Below are 19,253 nucleotides of genomic sequence, written 5' to 3' on the forward strand. Positions count from 1 at the left end.
AGAATTTTAAGCATTACTGGAACTAAAAGTACAGACCAAGCATTTCAGACTCCATTATCTACCCTGTCCTCCTCAATCACTATGTACCAAGACAAGGACAGCCAGCCTTATAGCTGACACTCCTATTGTCTTTAGGAAGAGCATTTATTTCAGACAGATTGCTCTCATGTCTTATGGGCATAAGTGCAGATGAGAAGGGATCTACTGCAAAGGTGCCTGAGCCAGAAGAGTTTGAAGTAGACACAATAATCTTTTAACACTCTCTTTTCCCAGGCACAGTGTAGCTGCATTCATCATAGTGGCAACTGATTTGCCTGTGTGCAAACCTAACTGTGGAAAAAAAGGTGTGACTATACTGTATAAGGAGAACTGGGGAAAAAAAACCCCCACAATAACAACAAAACCAAACAACAACAAAAACCCCCAAACAAACAAACAAAAAATCAAAACCCCCCAAAAAACAATGTACAACCCAAAAAAACCCAAAACCCCAAAGAGCATTTCAAACTGAAGGCAGAAGTGGGGAACTGGTCATTCACACTTATTAGACTAAGAGAACAAAACCGAAGTCAAGGCACTAAAATTCCCAAACATGCAATATAGTACCAAAGCCTCTGAACACAAGATACTACAGATGCTACATTTAATAACTAATTCGTCTTACCTGAGCTTTGACCAGGTCTTGTTTTAGGAAAAACAATGTTTCTGTTCTTTATGTCCATTTCTGCTAGAGGGAACCTGGGGAGAGGCTTTGGCACATCAACAGTGGGATTTTCAGACTGTGCAGTAATGATGTCACATCTTCTACATGGAAAGTCTGATCCAGACAGGCTCTGTGTGACAGCCTCTTGAATAAGCACTTTAATAAACTATTGCACAAATTGGAGAAAAGCAAAGTTTTAAACAGTGAACACTGATATATCAACAAGTCAAACTATTTAGCTTACATACAAAAGCTTATATTCAACTTTACATTTCAACAAAGGAAAGCTCTCATACATTACATCACCAGATCTTCTCCAACCTGAAAAGTTTAAAGATTCTACGACAAGTTTAATTTAAGAGAAAAGGAACACTCACTGAAAATTTGCTATCTAGACATTTTAATTCAACAGGAATAATAATTTCAACTAGTTTAACTGACAATTCCTACAGCATTCTCTGTTGCAGATAATGGAAACAGAGCTGCCTCATTCAGAAGGAGCTTTGTGTTCCCTTTTGCTACATAATTAGAAATTTTAAAAGGTTCAATTAATGCTAGTAAAATCTTAGCATACTTTTTGCTGATTTGGAAAAGTAGCAAATAAATGACAAAAGCATTATTAACTACCAGATTTCTTATAATTTGATGGGTTTTGCTACATTCTCTGCACTTGTCCCAGTAGATTTCTTAAATCCTTATCTCATATTATAAAACATAACATAGTTAACTATATGCAGTTATCATCTCCTTCTCAACAACTTCCCTGTTTATTTGGGTTTTTTGAAGGCAGTTTCCAATTCCGTATCGTACCTCATACTTCCCTCCATGCAAAAGGAAAGTAGATACAGTTTTATCCTTTCAGTGTCTACTTCTCCCTCCATGCATTGTTACAAATAGCCCAAAACATACACTGACTGTAAAAATAAGAAAAAAAGTCTCTTTATTGAGGAGAGATTAGCAAGTAGTCCTTCTGCTCTTACATAGAAAAAAGAAAAATTGTTGGCTTCATAAATTTTATTTCTATGCCCCAATTTTATCAGGGAAATGTCTTGGATTAAAATCCATGAAGGGGCAGAACCTGTTCTAGGCATTCTTTATCACAGACCTGTCATCCAGAAAGTCAAGTTTACCTTAAGGGAGCTCAAAAGGAGCTATGGTGACTTGTCCAATACCCTCTTTTAACTTCTTTTATTTTACAATATGATACAAACTAATTTTATGTGTCCACATCTACATATATTTATATATCTATTTAGTGTTTTAGAAAATAATGCATAAGGCAGTGGTGGGTGCAATTTTGTTAGAAATTCAGTTAGTGTTCACATCATAGTATTTCTTCAGCGATGAATGAACCAAGAATCAGTTTACAAAATGGCATCTTGACTATTCTTTATGAAAACTTTACAAATTAAAAAGAATAATGGAAGTTGACAGAGCTTCTGACTCAAATCTAAAAGGTTTTAGCAACTTTATTAGAAATGACAAAGTAAAATAAAAAGTTGGAATCTGAAGTCTCAAGTAAACCACGTACCTTTAGTCCATTATCACAATGGATATAGATTAGGCCACTCCAAGGAATTAATGTGGGCCTTGTGGCAAGTGATGGATTAGGACTCACCAGAATTACTGTACCGCCCCTAAAAAAAATTTTTAAAAAAATCAATTAGCATGACTCTTATACTAGAATCAGTATCTACAACATTTGTCACTAGCCCACCCAAAAAATGGATGCACCTTTAAGATAGCAGATAAGTGAAAATGCTCTACAGATAGTTAAATCTAAGGTATTCTGACATGCTATATATTAAGCTTTAAAAGCCATGATCCCAGGATCTACTTTCACCACCACTGAGAAATCAGATCACCTCTTTTTGTGGCCTAACTCAGTTCAAGAATTCTGCAGGCTCCAGCCCTCACAGTGCAGAGTATAAAATATTCTGGCTGGCTCCTATTCTGACAGGTTGACTGCCCTTGGCACTGCGAGGAGATGGTCATGAAAAATAGAAAACTGGGCAAGTGCAGCTTGCTGCGCTTAAATCAGCTGTTCCCACGGGTCTGCTTCCTACTTGCAGACCTCTGTTCTTGATCCAAACTACTTACTTGGACCCAAAATGTGAGGATTCTGCCCACTCTTTTCCAGTGAACACATTTTAAAATTCTACACTGCAAGAAAATTGCTTGCAGAAGGCCTTCAATACCCTCTTTTTAAGAAATCATCCAGACAATCTTGAATTTGGGGTATGAGACACTCAGTGTGTCCTTACTTTTACAGCTACTGGAAAGTCATTCATTGTTACTGCTTTTTGAGACTATTTTTCTTGGCACTGACTGAATCTGCAATGAGTGGCAGATATCCTAGCCTTTCCATGCAACTCTATTCTGTTCTCACTAGTGATGAAAGTTTCCCAGAAATTTACATCTCCATGAATATGAAATTAAGTGTTTAAAATGCAATCAGTGAGGCAGAACTGAAGAGAAAGTATTTTGGGTAAACATCTTAAAAGTTAAAGCAACTACTGAAATATAATTCTGAAAGCAAAACCTATTTTTTGGTGGGAGACTTGTTTTTTGGAAGATGAGAATAGTTTAATGACAGGGTCTTAAAACTGTTCTGAACTGAATCTTAAAAACACCAGAAATTTAGAAGGCAGAGGTGAGCAGACCTTTTAAGCATAAATTGTGGAAGTCTTTGCTGCCATATGTGAAAAGTCTCATACACATATACAATGATATTATGACTACTTTTCCAAGAATACCATAATTAAGGCATGGGCAAGCTGACACTGGCTTGTCATTATTTTCATACCTACATATACTGAGAAGCCAAAGGTTGAATGGCAAAGCCCAGTTTTCTCAAAATAAAAAGAATCCCAAAATCAAGTTGTGAGGAATATCAGCACATTTGCTAAAGAACATGCTAAGTCCCCAAAAGAGAAGCCTTCTATAAGAACTGTTATTTTGGGGGTTGTTTCTTGGTTGTGGGAAGGGTGGAAGAGTTTTTGTTTCTAAATGCACAGCTAAATTTTAACAAAAAACTACCGCAAAAACAGATTTTTAAAGCTTCAGCTTCACTGGCCATTCAGTTCCTTGAAAACTATGCAATAATAATAATACTTCCAGGCACAGAAAACTCCTGGCATCAAGGTAATTATACTTGTGACAGAAGAACATTCCCATAACACACAACTGTAAAAGAATAAGGTCCTAAAAAAAGCTAGATTTGCATGTTAGTTGATAAAAAGTCTATACCCTGGAACTAAAATAGTTTCAGGGGGCAGTCTAAGCAAACTAAATTCCTAAAAACCAACTAAAATTCCTAACCTAGTCACACACTTAAACTAAAAATAAATTCCTCCAAAACCTCGGTACACTTTCACACATAAAGGAACTTATGGAAATACACTTACCCTGGTTCAACATCTCCATGTTGTGGGGTTACAGTAAGGCAGTGAGCTGGCCATGAAAGTTCAAATGTCAACATACGATTGGAATTGTTGAGAATTTGTACACGTCTAGTATCTGCTGTTTCACCTGTAACACGAAAAAAAAAAACCAAAACAAGCTAACACATACAAAAATTCACAAAAATGCCCAAGATACAGAGGTGCACCAATGAAAATAAAGTATTTTCTGCCCCAACTTTACCTTCACATTACTTTAAAACCTTCATGGGTATGCAGTGCATTCTGTATGTATACACAGAGCACATAATCTCTGATGATTTATCCAAAACTGTGCTTAAATTAAGTCTGCATAAAGATTACTGGCCAATCCACACTTACAAACATCTTATGCAGTACAGTTATCTTAAGTGGCTATTTCATTGACTTCAAAAAGTACTTACCAAGAGAAGGAGATGTCAAAGTCAAATACTCAGGTGTAACAGCCCAAGTCTGTTGAGCATCTGATTTAATCTGAGCTAGATCATTAGTTTTTGCAGATAAAGAAGTACCCTGAGGCCCTTTAACAGGAAGAACGTCCAAAGTTGCAGCAGTATGTGTGACAAAGTTCTCCAACCTGAAAGTAAGACTGCATTAAGCAAAAGCAGTAAAAAAAAATCTGAAGTAATTATAACAGCCTACTCTTAGTATTTCTCAAATTTTTTTTATTGAAGTACAATACTTTTTACACGGGCCCTCAATTTAATTCAATTCTCCATTAAGTATAAAACAATCCAGCAGCTATACCAGGACACAGCTTTCTGAGAGAATGTTTGGAAGTGGAAGGTACCATTTAGAATGAGAGGAACTAAAACAATTATCTTCAGAAGACAGTAATATAAAATAATTTAAAAACATATACAGAGAAAACAAGTACCGCATAGAGAACTAAGGCAATGCAAGTTGAGTTTCACAGCATGCCGTGCAACACATTCTGGAGAGCAGGAGGGACCTGTGAAGATCACCAGCCCAACACCCCTGCACAAAGGAGGGTCAGCTACAGCACGTAATTCAGGACATTGCCCAGCCAGGTTTTTAATTTCTTCAGAGATGAAAACTTCACAGCCACTCTGGGCAACCTGCTCCAATGTCTAACCACCCTCATAAGAAAAAAAACCATAATTACATAAATATAATTATTCATTATGGTTCCAGTACCTGTCCAATTCCAATTGGGGTCCAAGAGGTTGCTGAAAGCCATCCTGATCACAAGTGAAATATCCGACCACAGAAAGGAGAACCTTTTGCATATTTGCATAGAAAAGATGGATATCATTCGTCTCTCGTGGGATATCACATACTAAAAATGAGAGTAATAGAGCAATTCTAGTAAGAAAAATTATATAATACTCAAAAATTATACAGCAGAGATTTAAGACATAGACCTAGCTAATAATCCATCAGCTAAGAAATCCTAGATCATTCCAAAACTACTTCCTAAAACTTCCAAAACTACTACATTCCAAAACTACTTCCTACTACTTCCAAAACTACTAAGTTTAGTTACCAGGTGTAGCTCAACACTAACATCAAATACAATATATAAATCTGAATACACACCAATTTAAAACTTTTTATTATAAAATATAGTAAATATTACATATAAGAATTAAAATAAGAATATAAATATAAATATAAATATAAATATAAATATAAATATAGTTTCCACCTTTACACAAATGCTATATACTAATTTGATTCTATGCCAAATTAGAGTTAGCTTTTACTTTTTTCTCCAACACTGGCTTAACAACTTCAAAGGATACTCCAGAACCCAAGTATCTAATGTTCACTAGGATTTCACCTCAACTAAGATGAATGATAAAAAAAATCTTTACTTTTCCAAGTAAAGACAATATACAATTCATAGGGAAAGAAATAGACCATATTTATTCAGGTGTAGCAGCCTTAGGACAGTAAGTAATTCCATATGTGACTATAACTAGCTCAAGAATAGGGTTTAACAGCAAATTATTTCATTGCACTAATGGGATTGAACACTTGGGGGGTGCTTTAAGGAGCCCTTTACAATATACTGTATTCTTATTAATGCATTTCTTACTAACAAGCAGAAGAAAAAGCTATTAAATTTAGGAAGGAAAATAAATATACATTTTGGTGTCAGCCAAGTTGCCTACCTCTCAATTTTCAAATATATCTGTGTACAACAGGCTGAGTCTTTCCCAATAATTAATAAGGCAAATACTTTCCAAATAAACTCAGCATTTTTAATGCTTTAATATTTACAGACTGGGTGTTCATGTTGCTAGGAGAAAAGTACAGAAAATCATTTAAATAAATAAATACTGAATGAAAAAAGGCACATTCTGTTGTGATGGGTTGACCCTGGCTGAATGCCAGGTGCCCACCAAAGCCATTCTATCACACTCCTCCTCAGCTGGACTGGGGAAAGAAAACACAACTTTGCCTAGTACAACTGTCCCAATTCAGAATTTTTCTTCTACATTTATAAAAAAAATAGTGAAAAAGTAACTAGGATTCAAGCCAAAAGCACATTTGCCACACAGAAACAAGTATTATATTTTTCTTTTAAGAAGTCATAGTCTTACCTTCTGTCACAAGCTGCTCCCCTCTAAACTCTTCATCAAACACAGCATTTCTCGCTAAGTTGTTTTCTGGGATTATGCGGTTTTCTACCTCAGGTTTATACACCACAGCTCTGTTAGAGGAAAACAGGAGTCATTAAATTAAACAAAATACTAGAAACAACAAATGGAAATATTGATACAAAACCTAAGAATCCAGCATAATTTTCACTTCATCCTTTCTTGACTACACCAAGCTCAAATCTGGGAGCATCCATTTAAAACTGAAGTCTTTCCACGATCTTAAAATGGTTTAAAAAATACCTGCTCTATTGCTGCAGAGTAAAAGGAAACACTGAAATAATGGTTACCATATGTTTGTCTTTCCATACTTGTTCTCTGCTGTCAGTCACACCTACCTAGATTTTTGATAAGTACATCAGGCATCTGAGTGATGTTTCAATCACCACAGGAAGAAGGAGAATGCTATTTTGGTTACAAGTGAAAGTTTTTTGAGAGGAAAAATTGACTAGTCAATGTCAGAGTGGCAGCAGGTGCCAGCCAACAGCAGGAACACAGAGCCAAGGAGCATGACTGCCAACAGAATAGAAAAGACTGGGAGGCAGGGATATAAATAGTCCTGGGAAAAATGGGAAGCTACAGGTCAGCAAGAGGAAATCTGGCACTCAGGAAAGGTCAGGGCCATGGAGGAGGAAAGAATACCTGAGCACTACTAACTCTCAGGTCTAAGCTACTTACTGGGCTGCTGACTATATGTAATTTCGGAGTAAGGAACTTGGGGCACAAGCTGGCAGATGAGGCAGAGTACTCATTTCACATTCCTGCCCCTAAGTCCCAAATCATGCTCTCATTCCAGTGCACAATTACAGAATGGGGTTTGACTGGCTTGGAGAACTCAGTCATTGCAAGATGTACAAATCTCCAAAGTTATCAAGGGAGATTTCAGAAAAACTCCCACCAAGAAACAACCAGCTAGACCACTACTTTCAAGAACAATATGTCAGTCTGCTGACTAATAAAATCAACAAGTCATTTTGCATACATAACATCCAGAATCAGAATTTAAAAAATAAAAAGCTTCCAATAATACCTATGTAGTTGCACTCAGCTTCTAGATGGGTTGTCTGTTGATCTGTAGACCAAAACTGCTTCCTAAGTACTTCCTCCCTTTAAGGAGGATTCCAAGATAGCGAGCATTGCCTCACACAAACCAATTCATACAAAAAAAACAGGAACAAGCATCTTCTAAGATATCTAAAATAAGCCAGTTTCCTATCAAGGTCAGGAATTCAGCTATTCCATGAGCTTTTTATTCAAAGTCATGCAGTTAAACTCAGCTGTGTTTAACACTTCATTTGGATAAGAATATACACAATGACTTTCACACATTGTCAGGCAATGACATTTAAAAGCAATAATGAAATAATGCTGTTTTGAAGTTTGCAGTGAATTATGATTATCAGCACCTTAGTGCTCTCTCTACCTAGTCTTAACATTCTGTATTACACTGAACCCCATGGACAGCACAAGTCACAAGTGCCACTTATGACACTGAAGGCAGAATATGCCATTTCTCTGTGTTTGAGTTATACAAACTGAAATGCAGAATAACATGGCCACTATTTAAGATCAGCAAGGTGTTCTCAACAAGTTTCCTTAGTGTGTCATGAGCATATGTGGATGTTATTTTTCTCATATACTCATCTACTCAAACACATTCTTGGTCAACAGAATTCAGCAAACCTTGTTCGAAACTTAATACTCCTGGATTTCAGTACTATTCTTTCAATGAGCCTTTTCTTTAAAAATTAAAGTTACATACACATTAGAAAGAGAGATACCAAGACAGAACACAGATCTCTTTCAATACAAAAAAGAAAACATCTCCCCAACACTCAACATACTTGAATTTAAGTAAGTTAAAATAGAATAAAATCCTTAACTAGGATTCTAGCTACAGTATGTAAGCAAAGCCATAAATGATCAAACCCCAATCAGCAACATACATGTGCAAAGCTTAATAGATCTCTACATATCATCATCGTCTTTTAGCTTGTTCTTGCTCTTTTTGGAAACACGCTAAAACCATACTTGTGACAGCACATACCCCTAGCTATAACTTTTTATTAAACACCTGACTGTTACAAGAGCAAAGCACATCTCACCTGCGATACTGCTGCCTAGAAACTTCATCTCCCCAAAACAGACACAGTGTCGACACCAACATGCTTGGATGGAAGTTCTTTTCCATGGAAGTTGGATTCCATGTAACAGTAATCACCTGATAAAATAAATAGACAACACACTGAGGAAAAAAACCTTAATGTTAATTAATTAACCTTAATGTTAATTAATGTTTGGAATATGAGCCAACAGATTACTACAATACAAGTGAAACAGGACATAACAGAAATAGGTGAGATTTTAATAAAGAACTAGTCCACACTAAAGAACTAGAACATTTTCACTGATGATATTTAATTTAAATTCATAAAATTTGCTCAGAACAAAGCACTGTACTTACTTCATGTGTTCCTTCTCTTAGTACAAACTTCTCTGGAGACACTGTCATAACCTGAGGATCCATCACTGTTTTTGTCTGCAGGTTTCCCAAGCACAGTGCTTTAACATAGGCGGCCCGGGAACCTGTGTTTCTCACGTGGAAGGAAGCTTTCTGTAATCTTGCAGACAATGACCCTTCCAGAGTCACCATGAAGCTATCTGACAGTTTTTTAACGTTTTCTAAAATTATATTGCTTGTTCCTCCATATCCAGATAATGGTATCTGGGAGAGAAAAGAAACCCGCCATCAAAAACAAAAAAGTAAAAAGCTTCAAATGAAAAAAGTTTCTTAGTAAAACACATTTATGTACAACTATAGTAAACTATATAGAGTTACAGAAAAACAAATGAAAATGTTAAAAATGTGAAATGAAAAGCCTAAATTTACTCATTCTTTTTGAAGTTCTACTTCCAAGTTTGTTTAAGACCTACCTATAGAACAAGACAAGTTCAGATTTTTTTAACACTTCTAGAGTTAAAATCTTAGGCTACTTTTAATATAGTACATAAAATATTTCATTATTCTCACAGGAAAGAATTACATGCAAAATTGATATGACTGTTCAAAGCATAAAATTTAGTGCCCATATGACTCTTAGAAGTATACAGATATCCATAATAAGTATCTTGAATTTTCAGGTTTTAGACAGAAACACCTATTCAAAGCTAATTTTCAATAATTACAAAAAAAGTACATTTAAAATTTTTAGAAGTTATGTTGGGACTCTTACAGTAAACTTAATTCCTGGCTTTGATCGAATCCCCAGCTGTTTGATTTCCAGCTTTGCAAAGCAGCATGTTACTCGAGTGGGTGTAAAGATCAGGTATATGTTAGTATCTTCTTTGGGACGCATTTTGAGTTCCCAATTACTGGTTAAGCGTTGTTCTGATCCAAATATACTTTGCAGCTATAAAAAAGAAGACACCAGAACTGAGAGACTATAATAGAAAAAAAAACATAGAAGAAAAACTTACTACATTTGGAAGAATTAACTTCTTTGAACTCTACATTAACTTCTTTGACAATGGCATATTTAAAGTTTCAATGCCTAATAGGCAATGAAAAAGACAAGTCCAAGATACTTTATATTCCCATAATGAACACCTTGATGCCTCTCAGTTTAGACAGACTTTTTTGTCTTCAATCCCCAACCCGTCAATGCTGAACTTTACCAGCAGTACATTATTTCTCTGTCAGTATAAGATTTCAGATTAAAAAAATCCGAACATCTGAAGAAAAAAGGGGATATAAGTCAATGCAGGTTACATAACAAAAAGACCCATTAGCCAGGGTAATTCCTAAAGGCTATTTCCAGTTTTTCTATCCTCGTCTATACTCCCTCCTGCAAGAAGGGCCACTGATGGACCACTCCACCAGGTACTGACTCTGTTGTGAAACAGCAGCTTAGAGAGCTGTAAATTGAGCTCCAGTTTGCTGCAGCACTCCTATTTCAGCGGCTCCCAAGGATACCAGTGTAGATTAAGCTCTGCTACCACATTCTTCTTGGCAGTCTCAAAACAAATACACAGCCTGCTAACACTCCAGGGCAAAAACATTTTCATTACAAACACAGCCTGGTAACAGTCATAAACACTAAAGAGAAATTTTAATGGCAGGCACCTGAAAGGAGTCTTGATCCTGGCCTCTTATCAACAACCTTAAATGCTGGGTCACAGACGGAGAGTCATTTCTTAGAATTAACTTCTTCTGTCTGAAAAATACATTTGGTTAGATTTTACAGCAAATACAAATTAACTGCATATATTAATTCATGGAAACAATTGATCTTGGACAGTCAATTTTGAAGTAATTTAATGGAAAAAAATCACCTCTTAGAGCAATAGAATATGTTAAATAGAAAGTTATTTCTGTATTATCAAACTTACATACTCTACACTGTTATACACCACAACACACAAATACTCATAGCAAACAATCCCCAAATATACATATATATATTAAATACATATATATAGCTTTTCTGAAGTTCAAGTACTGTACTTAACAGCCTGAACCTTCAAAGAAACCAGCACTTGTATCAATACAAAACTCCTTAAAAATCCCCACTTCAGAACACAGTTATGATGGGATTATCCAGAGAGACTTAGTTATGCAGAAACAAAGTCTTGTGAGTAGGCTGGCCCAGATTCACAGGAACAGTTGTAAAGAACTAAATTCAGGATACCTTTTCCTTCTCATGTACTTCTCAATGTAATAGCAACACAGCAAGTTACGGTCACTTAACAGAATCAGGTTGATTGAAACATTTTTTTTTCTCTGTGATACATCCTAGCATTGACCAGGCTCCTGATACTCAGAGCTTTCCTCAGCAGAGGTAGGAAACATCTCCAGCAAGAGCAAGTGCCTTGGTCATTTTAACAAGTCAAAAAACATTGACAGATGAATTTGACAAGCTCTAGAACTGCTACAACATAGGAGAATAGATCATGCAGTTGGAATTGAAGAGGAGGACAGAGAGCAAAACCTCTATCAACACTGGCAGACACTCTTTCGTACTCTGTTGAAATAAAATTACAGAAATAATTTCAGCTTCCTATAACCAAGGGTTCCTCAACACTGTTTTACAGGAGGAACAGAAAATAAAAAGATAGCAGCATACAGGAAAGAAGCAGTAATTCCCAAACACCAAATCACCAAAACTACTGTTAGAAGCACACTACACCTTAACAAACCAGAAAAACAGAAATGCAGCTATCAGAAACAGTTCTTGGATACAAACATGGATTGATTTTAAACTACCAGGAACATCATTAGAATCCTCAAAAGGTTCATTATCAACCAATGTGGACTAATCCTTCAAGAAATAATTACTAGAAGTTCAGAGATCTGCAAAACTTGCAGACTTTACATATAAAAGAAGCAAAGAACATCCTAACAATTACGAACAGTTTCACCAAAGCATAGAATACTGAACCTGTAAACTTGAAACTAAAAAAGTGTGGACAAAAAGTAATCTGAAGGATAAAATAATTGATAATTAAGGGCAAAACAGATTCTCCACACTAGAAGTTTTAACCCTGAAACACATTCAAATCAATTAAGGAATGTTCAACAGTTTATGCTATTCAGATGGTCAAATAACATTACACAGACTGGATTCTGTTCATTGTAATGGATGAGATGAAGCATAATTAATCTTTAGCAAGCACTAGGTATCAAACGAACCAATAGAATTTTTCTATCAACTTAATTGAAAAATACTTTTCTTCTCAATTCTACTTACATGACACACTAAACTTACAGAAACCGATATTCCAATCATAACTAAAGAGTCCTTGAGAATACACAAAGCTCAAACAAGATCAGTTTGTTTCCAAAACTTACTTGCACAAGAAAAATAATTGCAATATACTGCTTCTTCCACTTGAGGCACAGAACAAATTACTGCCAATTATCAATGTGAATAAGAAATTTTACTTGAAATAAGTGCAATATAAAATACTTAACATGATATTCTATATGAACAGCAGTCCAGCTTATACTTACACTGATGATCCAAGTGATACTGCTCCCCAGGCAATGAACTGCTTGTTGGAGAGGATGGGTGGAATGTCTGAGCACCCAGCAGGTGTACACACAGGTCTGTTTTTCCCAGATTCTACCTCACCTTTTATCATCACTTCAAACTGAGGCCCAGATGGCAGCACAAGGATTTTCAAAATACTTGAAAAATAAATGCATAAATTTAAATCCCACAATAGAACAAAATTAGTTGATGAAATCAAAACATAACTGAAAAAATATTACAGATAGGCATTTTTAAAACTACCTTCTTAAGGCAAAAAATACAAATACTTATTTTTCTTTTATGACAAAGGCCAGCTTTAGGTATAGCCCTACATTTAAATCCTTTGGGCTGTAAGTATATATGCCACACGTACCTCACACAGTCTTCTGAAGTACTTCATCTGATAATGATTCAGATAAATATTTCAGAGACTACAGCTCAAAGTATTTTTCATCCATACTAATTTCTAATTATTTTGACAGACTAATTTTAGAAAGAAACAAAGTCTGGCTGTAGATTAAAGAGATGCCTTTTGAATGCCATGAGAAACTCCACTGAATTTTTACAGGTGTGAGATATCCAGGAGCACCAAGGAAGGAAATCTAGCTTTTAAATAATAGCCCGAATAATTTGTTATAGCACAGAGAGACTTCAAGTCAAGAAAAAAAACTCAAGAACCTCCATTCTAGCTGTCAGTGAATCCCTATGATGCCCGCCGACAAAGCCCTGAATCCCACCAGCAGGGAACATGGACCCTGGTTACTGCCTCAGTTAGTTTATTAGTCTTTAGGCAGCACTTAGATGTAGTTTACAAACTTTCCAATCCTCCTGAGTGCCTCAAGCCTGGAAAAATTCAACCTATCCGATAGGATCATACTGTCACTAACACAGAACTTCATTGTTTAATTTAAATGCACTGGGAAGGCCTGGTTAAGCTAGCTAGTGAAGTTGAACATATTTTGAGAGACAAACATAATGGACAAACATAACTTCGTCCATTCTTGCAGAAACTGGAAATCATCTAGCAAGAGAGGAAAAGCTGCTCTGGAGAAGTGAGTCATTGCCAAAAACTCTCACGTGACATCTTGTCACTTGAACCAATCAAGTTTTTTTTGCAGAATGAAGTTCAACAGGAGCTAATAAGAGAAACTATGAATGCTTCATCCATCTGCAAAAGGAACTTGCACATTAGTGTTATACAGAACAAACTTTTATCGGATTACAGCAGACAAATGAATACTTAGGATCCTGATCTGTTGTTGACATTTTTCACATGTAAAACAGAAATAACATTTCCTTTGCCTCAGCAGAGAGAGAAAGAGGGAAGCAACTGCAGGGGCTGCTGAAGGTAAGTATTTTGAAGCTTTGCTGTACTTTTGAAATAACTACCATATAAAGGGCCTCAGGGATTTACTCTATTTACACTAAACAATCTTAGAATATTTCTTGATAGGAAATGTTCTGCTCTTTCTGCTATACACACCTGAAGAGGCAGATATTCTATAGAAAAGGTGAACCTTAACAAAAATTCCTTTTGCAATGGATGAAAACTCTCATGAAAACAAGTGAAGTCTAAAACTGATATGGGTGAAATGTTCAACTGGTTCTTTACCTTAAGGTCAAAAGTAGTTCAGTTTAACACATGCAGCACAGAATCAGTTACATTACCTTTCTGTAGTTGTTGTGCTTTCTGGAAAAAACTGGACAGTGACTACTTGTTCTTCTCCAGGAAAAAGGAAAAGGTCCTCAGGTTTAACAGCAAAGCAGCTGTCCTGACCTGATGTCTGAAAGCAAGCAAGGGCAAAAGGGAGGGTTAGTTACCTATTTTAAGGGATTAAACACTACTACAAAATGTAATACAATTTGGTTGTGTACCTGTTTTACATGCAATTCAGACAATTTGAATACACCTGGAGTCTTCAACGCTTTATCAATTAGCACCCAGTATCACCACTTAATGTGGCATTTGTGATAAGGGTCAGAGATCTTATCTCCATGCCCTCTGATCTTAGAAATGATGGGCTAACAAATCTCTTTGTAAAATGGAACCAACTGCTCCTTCTGTTGAATTTGAAATGTAAGTTTCAAATGTGGTTAGTTATCTTTCAGTCTGGAACCATTCTTTCCATGGATTCTCAAAAAGGTCAAGTAAAGGCATTGCATATCTGAAAAGAACTCACTTTGAGTTGGCAAGATGTACACTAAAAACTAATGCAGTTTTGTTAGAAAACACAGATGTTTCCCAATGCTAATATTCATCTTTGCCTCAAGCAGGCTTTACTCTACCAGCTAACACCTGCTGTGCAGCACAGGCTTCACTACTTTTACACATAACAAATATTTTAGTTAAAATTTAGTAAAAATTATAAAGGTACGCTTGTTATAACAAATAAAACTGAAGCTGAGCAAAAGAACACCCATGTGCTTTTTCAAAAAAAGTAAGCAAATCTCTTTGCCATCTTTCATTCCCTATACATGAACTTTTAAAGCTTTCATCAAACCATAGAGCTGAGCTAAAATCCCAAGGCTCAGTTCTAGCTTCAGTACAATGTGAACAGTACAAAAATCATGATTTCAAGAGGGAAAAGCCAACCCACCTTAACTTTCAAATGTACACTAATGTTTCCAGTATTTACCAATGGCAGCTGCTGCTTGACTGTTGAACCCACACTAGTAGACAGATGTATTTTCTGTAAAAATAAAGTAATTGCATGTTTGTATATATACATACATAATAAAACCAAACATTACAAAAGTAGGAGGCTAGAAGAGGCAAACTGTTCTTGAAACACAGTTTGTAAATACACACAAACCTCTAAGTCCTGGGGAATATGTATCCTTGCTGTTCCAGTTCTTGCTCTGAGAAAAATACTTTTAATTACAGTGCTAGGTCCTGGACTATCCACTTCCACATCCACTCTTGCCAGGAACTCCTCTGCTGGACCCAAGGAATCTAGGAACAATTTCATCAGTAGCAAAAGCAAGCAAGTCTGCCACCAGCAAAGGCCATTCCTATGGATGCATGTCTCACTTTAGCTACTCTTCAATATTAACACATTCATGGGGTGATAATAAGAGCTCTCCCATCACTCCTGCAACATTTTTTTTCCTCTTTTAAATAAAGTCTCACAGGACCTTATTTAAGAGTTTTACCTTTTTGTCATATGTGACTGAAATTGTCACTAATGCAAACAAAAATCCCATCCTACGACACCAGCCAAACTAGCTGATATATATACTATTTTCTATTCAACAAGTCAGAACAATTCAGATTGATTATCTGTTTTGCAATTAATGCAATGTTTTCTTAAGTGATGGTTTAATTCCCTCAGTAAAAACAGGTAACACAAATTCCAGGCATCTTGCTGTACAAACTTAGTACAGCTTCATACTTAAGTAAAAATGTCCCTGGTAATATATAAAGGATTAAGACACAAAGGCATTCTGTCTCCTACAGTTACTAAAAATATGACACCTGAAATATCAGCACACACAAGCCAAACATGGTTTCAAGTTTGCAGCCTGTTCCTGCAATTCTAACACACATATACATTAAAAGTCAAATCTGTTTCAGCAGAAATGAAAATCACGTTACTTTACCTGAAGAAGAAATTTGTTTCTTAGGTGCATGGAACAGAACCCAAACTGTTAAAGCTTCAGGATCCTGAAAAAAGAAATTGGTTGACTCACCTTATGGAAGGGAGAAAATTATTGAGAGGAGAAAACAAAACACCCACAAAACCTAAACATGCAAAAAGTGAGCTGCCCAAAAATCATAACAATGAACTCCAATATTCAGCACTGTCATTTCAGACAGCAAGTAAAAAGAAGAATCGACCAACTACAAACCACTCACTTGCCCATCATAGCTTGCATGGATCACATGATTTACAACTGATGGAGCTGTTGCCTGAGAAACTGCATCCATTTGTTCATTAGAAGTATTAACAGGTTCCTTGGAAAAGGTGAAGCACCTCCAGGCTACTGCATTCTGTCAAAAGAAAAAGCATTACAAGTATTAAATCTCTTATTGTCAGTAACAGCAATGCTGACAAAGCTGAGAAATCCAAGACAAGTTTTGAATGATCCAAGTAGTTTGGAAAAAAATGAATCAAAAATTAGGCTGTGGTTTTGCTAAGTATATGATAGTCCAGCAAACCCTCTAAAAACAATAGAAAATCCTTTTGCAGTAAAAGGGGACCAGCAGAGTCTGGTTAGCTGAAGTCCTCAAGAAGTTTGGCTGTTCAAGACCAAACATCACTTGTCCCCAAGACAACCTGATCCACCTTAATATAAGGCCAGTCCTTTCTTGTTCCCCTGCATAAGAAAGCAAGGCCAGCTCTCCCCATAGCACAAATCAGCAGTCAGCCCAGCCTAGACAAAAACATGAAAACAATGAAAATTGCATTGCCAGAGATGCAGAGAACCACACTGTAACCTCTCAGACAGGCTATTATATAGTGGGAGACAAAGCAGATAGAGAGAAGAGTCCTGCTCTTGCTCCTGCAGAGGAAGAGGGAGTGTGTTAAACTTGCTAGCAGCAAGCTTGGCTGCTTGTTTGAACAGTCAACTGTTCCATGTGAACAGTGGAATATGTCTTCAGCTTTTCAGAGAGAAGAGGGAAGCTTCCAGCTTCCTCAGCTTCTCAAAGGGAAGGCTTAGGCAACACAAGCCTTTTCCTATCTGCTGTCCTGTGCTATCAAAGCAAGCAGCAGAGGCAGAATCCCATGGCTAAGCTACAAAAAGTAACCAACAGACATGAAACACAATACACCTATCCCAAAAGCATTTTTGTTGGTACCATTACAGCAGAATCAAATTCCCACCCTGCAAAAACTATTTTGTTCCTGACTAACAAAAGACTTCTTGGGAAGTCTTACATTGAGTGTCCAAGGTATATTTCTTAATTATATGGGTACAAACAAAGTGTATGGGTACTAAAATTCAGTATCACCAGATGTTAACTCCCACATAAAGAAGTTTACTGTACTTACTGCGTTAATAATAAGTCTAATTGGCATAAAAGCATGGGTTTTGTTGATAAGTTTTAGGGGAAGAGCCTTCAAATTGCCAAAAGGCAGGTCACCAAAATCCAGGCAATTTCCTTTTCCTGTTTCCACCTGGTTTTAAAACAAAGCAGAACTTAGAAGAAAGGAAAACCTTCAAAACACACTGCCCTACAAAAGTACCAGGAAAGAAAGGATGTTACTCACTTATTCCACCCTCTTAACCCTATATCCACATATAATACAAACCTCCTACCAGGGGTAGGAGGAGTCTAAGAATCATGTTTTCTTTGACATTAGAAGGGGGTACAGCCAACTGGCTATCTCCCATGCATTTTGCCTCAATCAATTAAGTCAATCTTAGTGCAATGTTTATCCACCAAAATCCAGCACATAATCAAGTTATTTTGGATAATTCAAACTAGAAGTAAGTTTAAAGCATGATTATTGCTAGCAAGTAAGAAATGTCAGTTTTAGATAGCTAAAAACTCATTTCAGCAAGTTAAAAGTTAAGAAAATAAGGGGCAGGGGGTTTTTTTTTGCTAGCTTAAAAATACTCAAGTGTCATGATCTGCAGCAAAATGCAGCTTTTACTTGGTACTTTTTCCAATCTGAAGAATGTAACAACGTGCAGGGATTGAGCACAGGGTTTAAATTTTATGTAGACATGACACAAGTTCAAACAATATACTATGAAGGACATGGAGAATGGACTGCATGTGAAAGAATAAAAAATACATTAAAAACAAATAAAAATTTATCAAAGAAGCATTAAAAATTATACCCATTACTGTGCATTCACTACTTCAAAACACATAATTAGCCCAAAGCAAGTTAAAAGACCACCATAAATGAAAAGAAATGTTAGCTGTGTCTGATGGCTGAAAATTTTACTTTTCTCAAACATGTCACAGACTACCATGTACTTTGTTCAGGCACCTCCAGAAATATCATCAAGCCTTTTTATGCCTGTCCATACTCTTAAATCTAGAACTATATGAAGCAGATTTAATTACTAATGTCACACTGTCTCCCACCTGGTTGTTCTTCATGATAAGACACAAGACAAAAGCACTTTACACGTGTACTTACTTTCAATTTTTAATTAGTCCAAAAAAAGAAAATATTCTCTACAATCATAAACAAGCTAGAGGTAGTAAGAAACCAAGACAAAGCCTAGTTGATGCCAAAAATAAAGAAATCCATACAAGTGGAGATAAATGCTTTTTGTTACATTAAATGCCCAATCCAACACAGCAAATACCTAGTAAGCATCAGATGTTTAAGGTCTTAACAACAAAAAATGCCCAGTCTTTTAACAACAAAAAGTAATTTTAAATTTATTCTTTTCACACTGAATCCTTCAATTCCAGTTAGCTGCTTTTGCACAACTGGAACTTCCCAGATAATATTATGCTTCTCAAAAATTTTCTTCTATTCCCACT

General features: G+C 36.1%; 1 protein-coding gene across 1 annotated transcript in view; it reads right to left on the bottom strand.

Moving 5' to 3' along the window:
• The window catches only part of CEP192 (centrosomal protein 192), a 57,304-nt gene that overhangs the window by 13,697 nt on the left and 24,354 nt on the right, over positions 1-19,253 (bottom strand). The window contains exons 21-37 of the mRNA XM_038128665.1: positions 17,797-17,922; positions 16,659-16,793; positions 16,403-16,466; positions 15,616-15,755; positions 15,400-15,492; positions 14,471-14,586; positions 12,781-12,957; positions 10,894-10,984; positions 10,004-10,180; positions 9,235-9,495; positions 8,876-8,991; positions 6,714-6,823; positions 5,302-5,443; positions 4,548-4,720; positions 4,111-4,234; positions 2,235-2,340; positions 665-869 (exon numbers count right to left, since the gene is read on the bottom strand). Coding sequence (XP_037984593.1) covers positions 665-869; positions 2,235-2,340; positions 4,111-4,234; positions 4,548-4,720; positions 5,302-5,443; positions 6,714-6,823; positions 8,876-8,991; positions 9,235-9,495; positions 10,004-10,180; positions 10,894-10,984; positions 12,781-12,957; positions 14,471-14,586; positions 15,400-15,492; positions 15,616-15,755; positions 16,403-16,466; positions 16,659-16,793; positions 17,797-17,922 — 2,356 coding nt within the window. The remainder of the gene's footprint in view (positions 1-664; positions 870-2,234; positions 2,341-4,110; positions 4,235-4,547; positions 4,721-5,301; positions 5,444-6,713; positions 6,824-8,875; positions 8,992-9,234; positions 9,496-10,003; positions 10,181-10,893; positions 10,985-12,780; positions 12,958-14,470; positions 14,587-15,399; positions 15,493-15,615; positions 15,756-16,402; positions 16,467-16,658; positions 16,794-17,796; positions 17,923-19,253) is intronic.

The sequence above is a fragment of the Motacilla alba genome, chromosome 2, assembly GCF_015832195.1.
Source record: "Motacilla alba alba isolate MOTALB_02 chromosome 2, Motacilla_alba_V1.0_pri, whole genome shotgun sequence".
NCBI classification, from domain to species: Eukaryota; Metazoa; Chordata; class Aves; order Passeriformes; family Motacillidae; genus Motacilla; species Motacilla alba.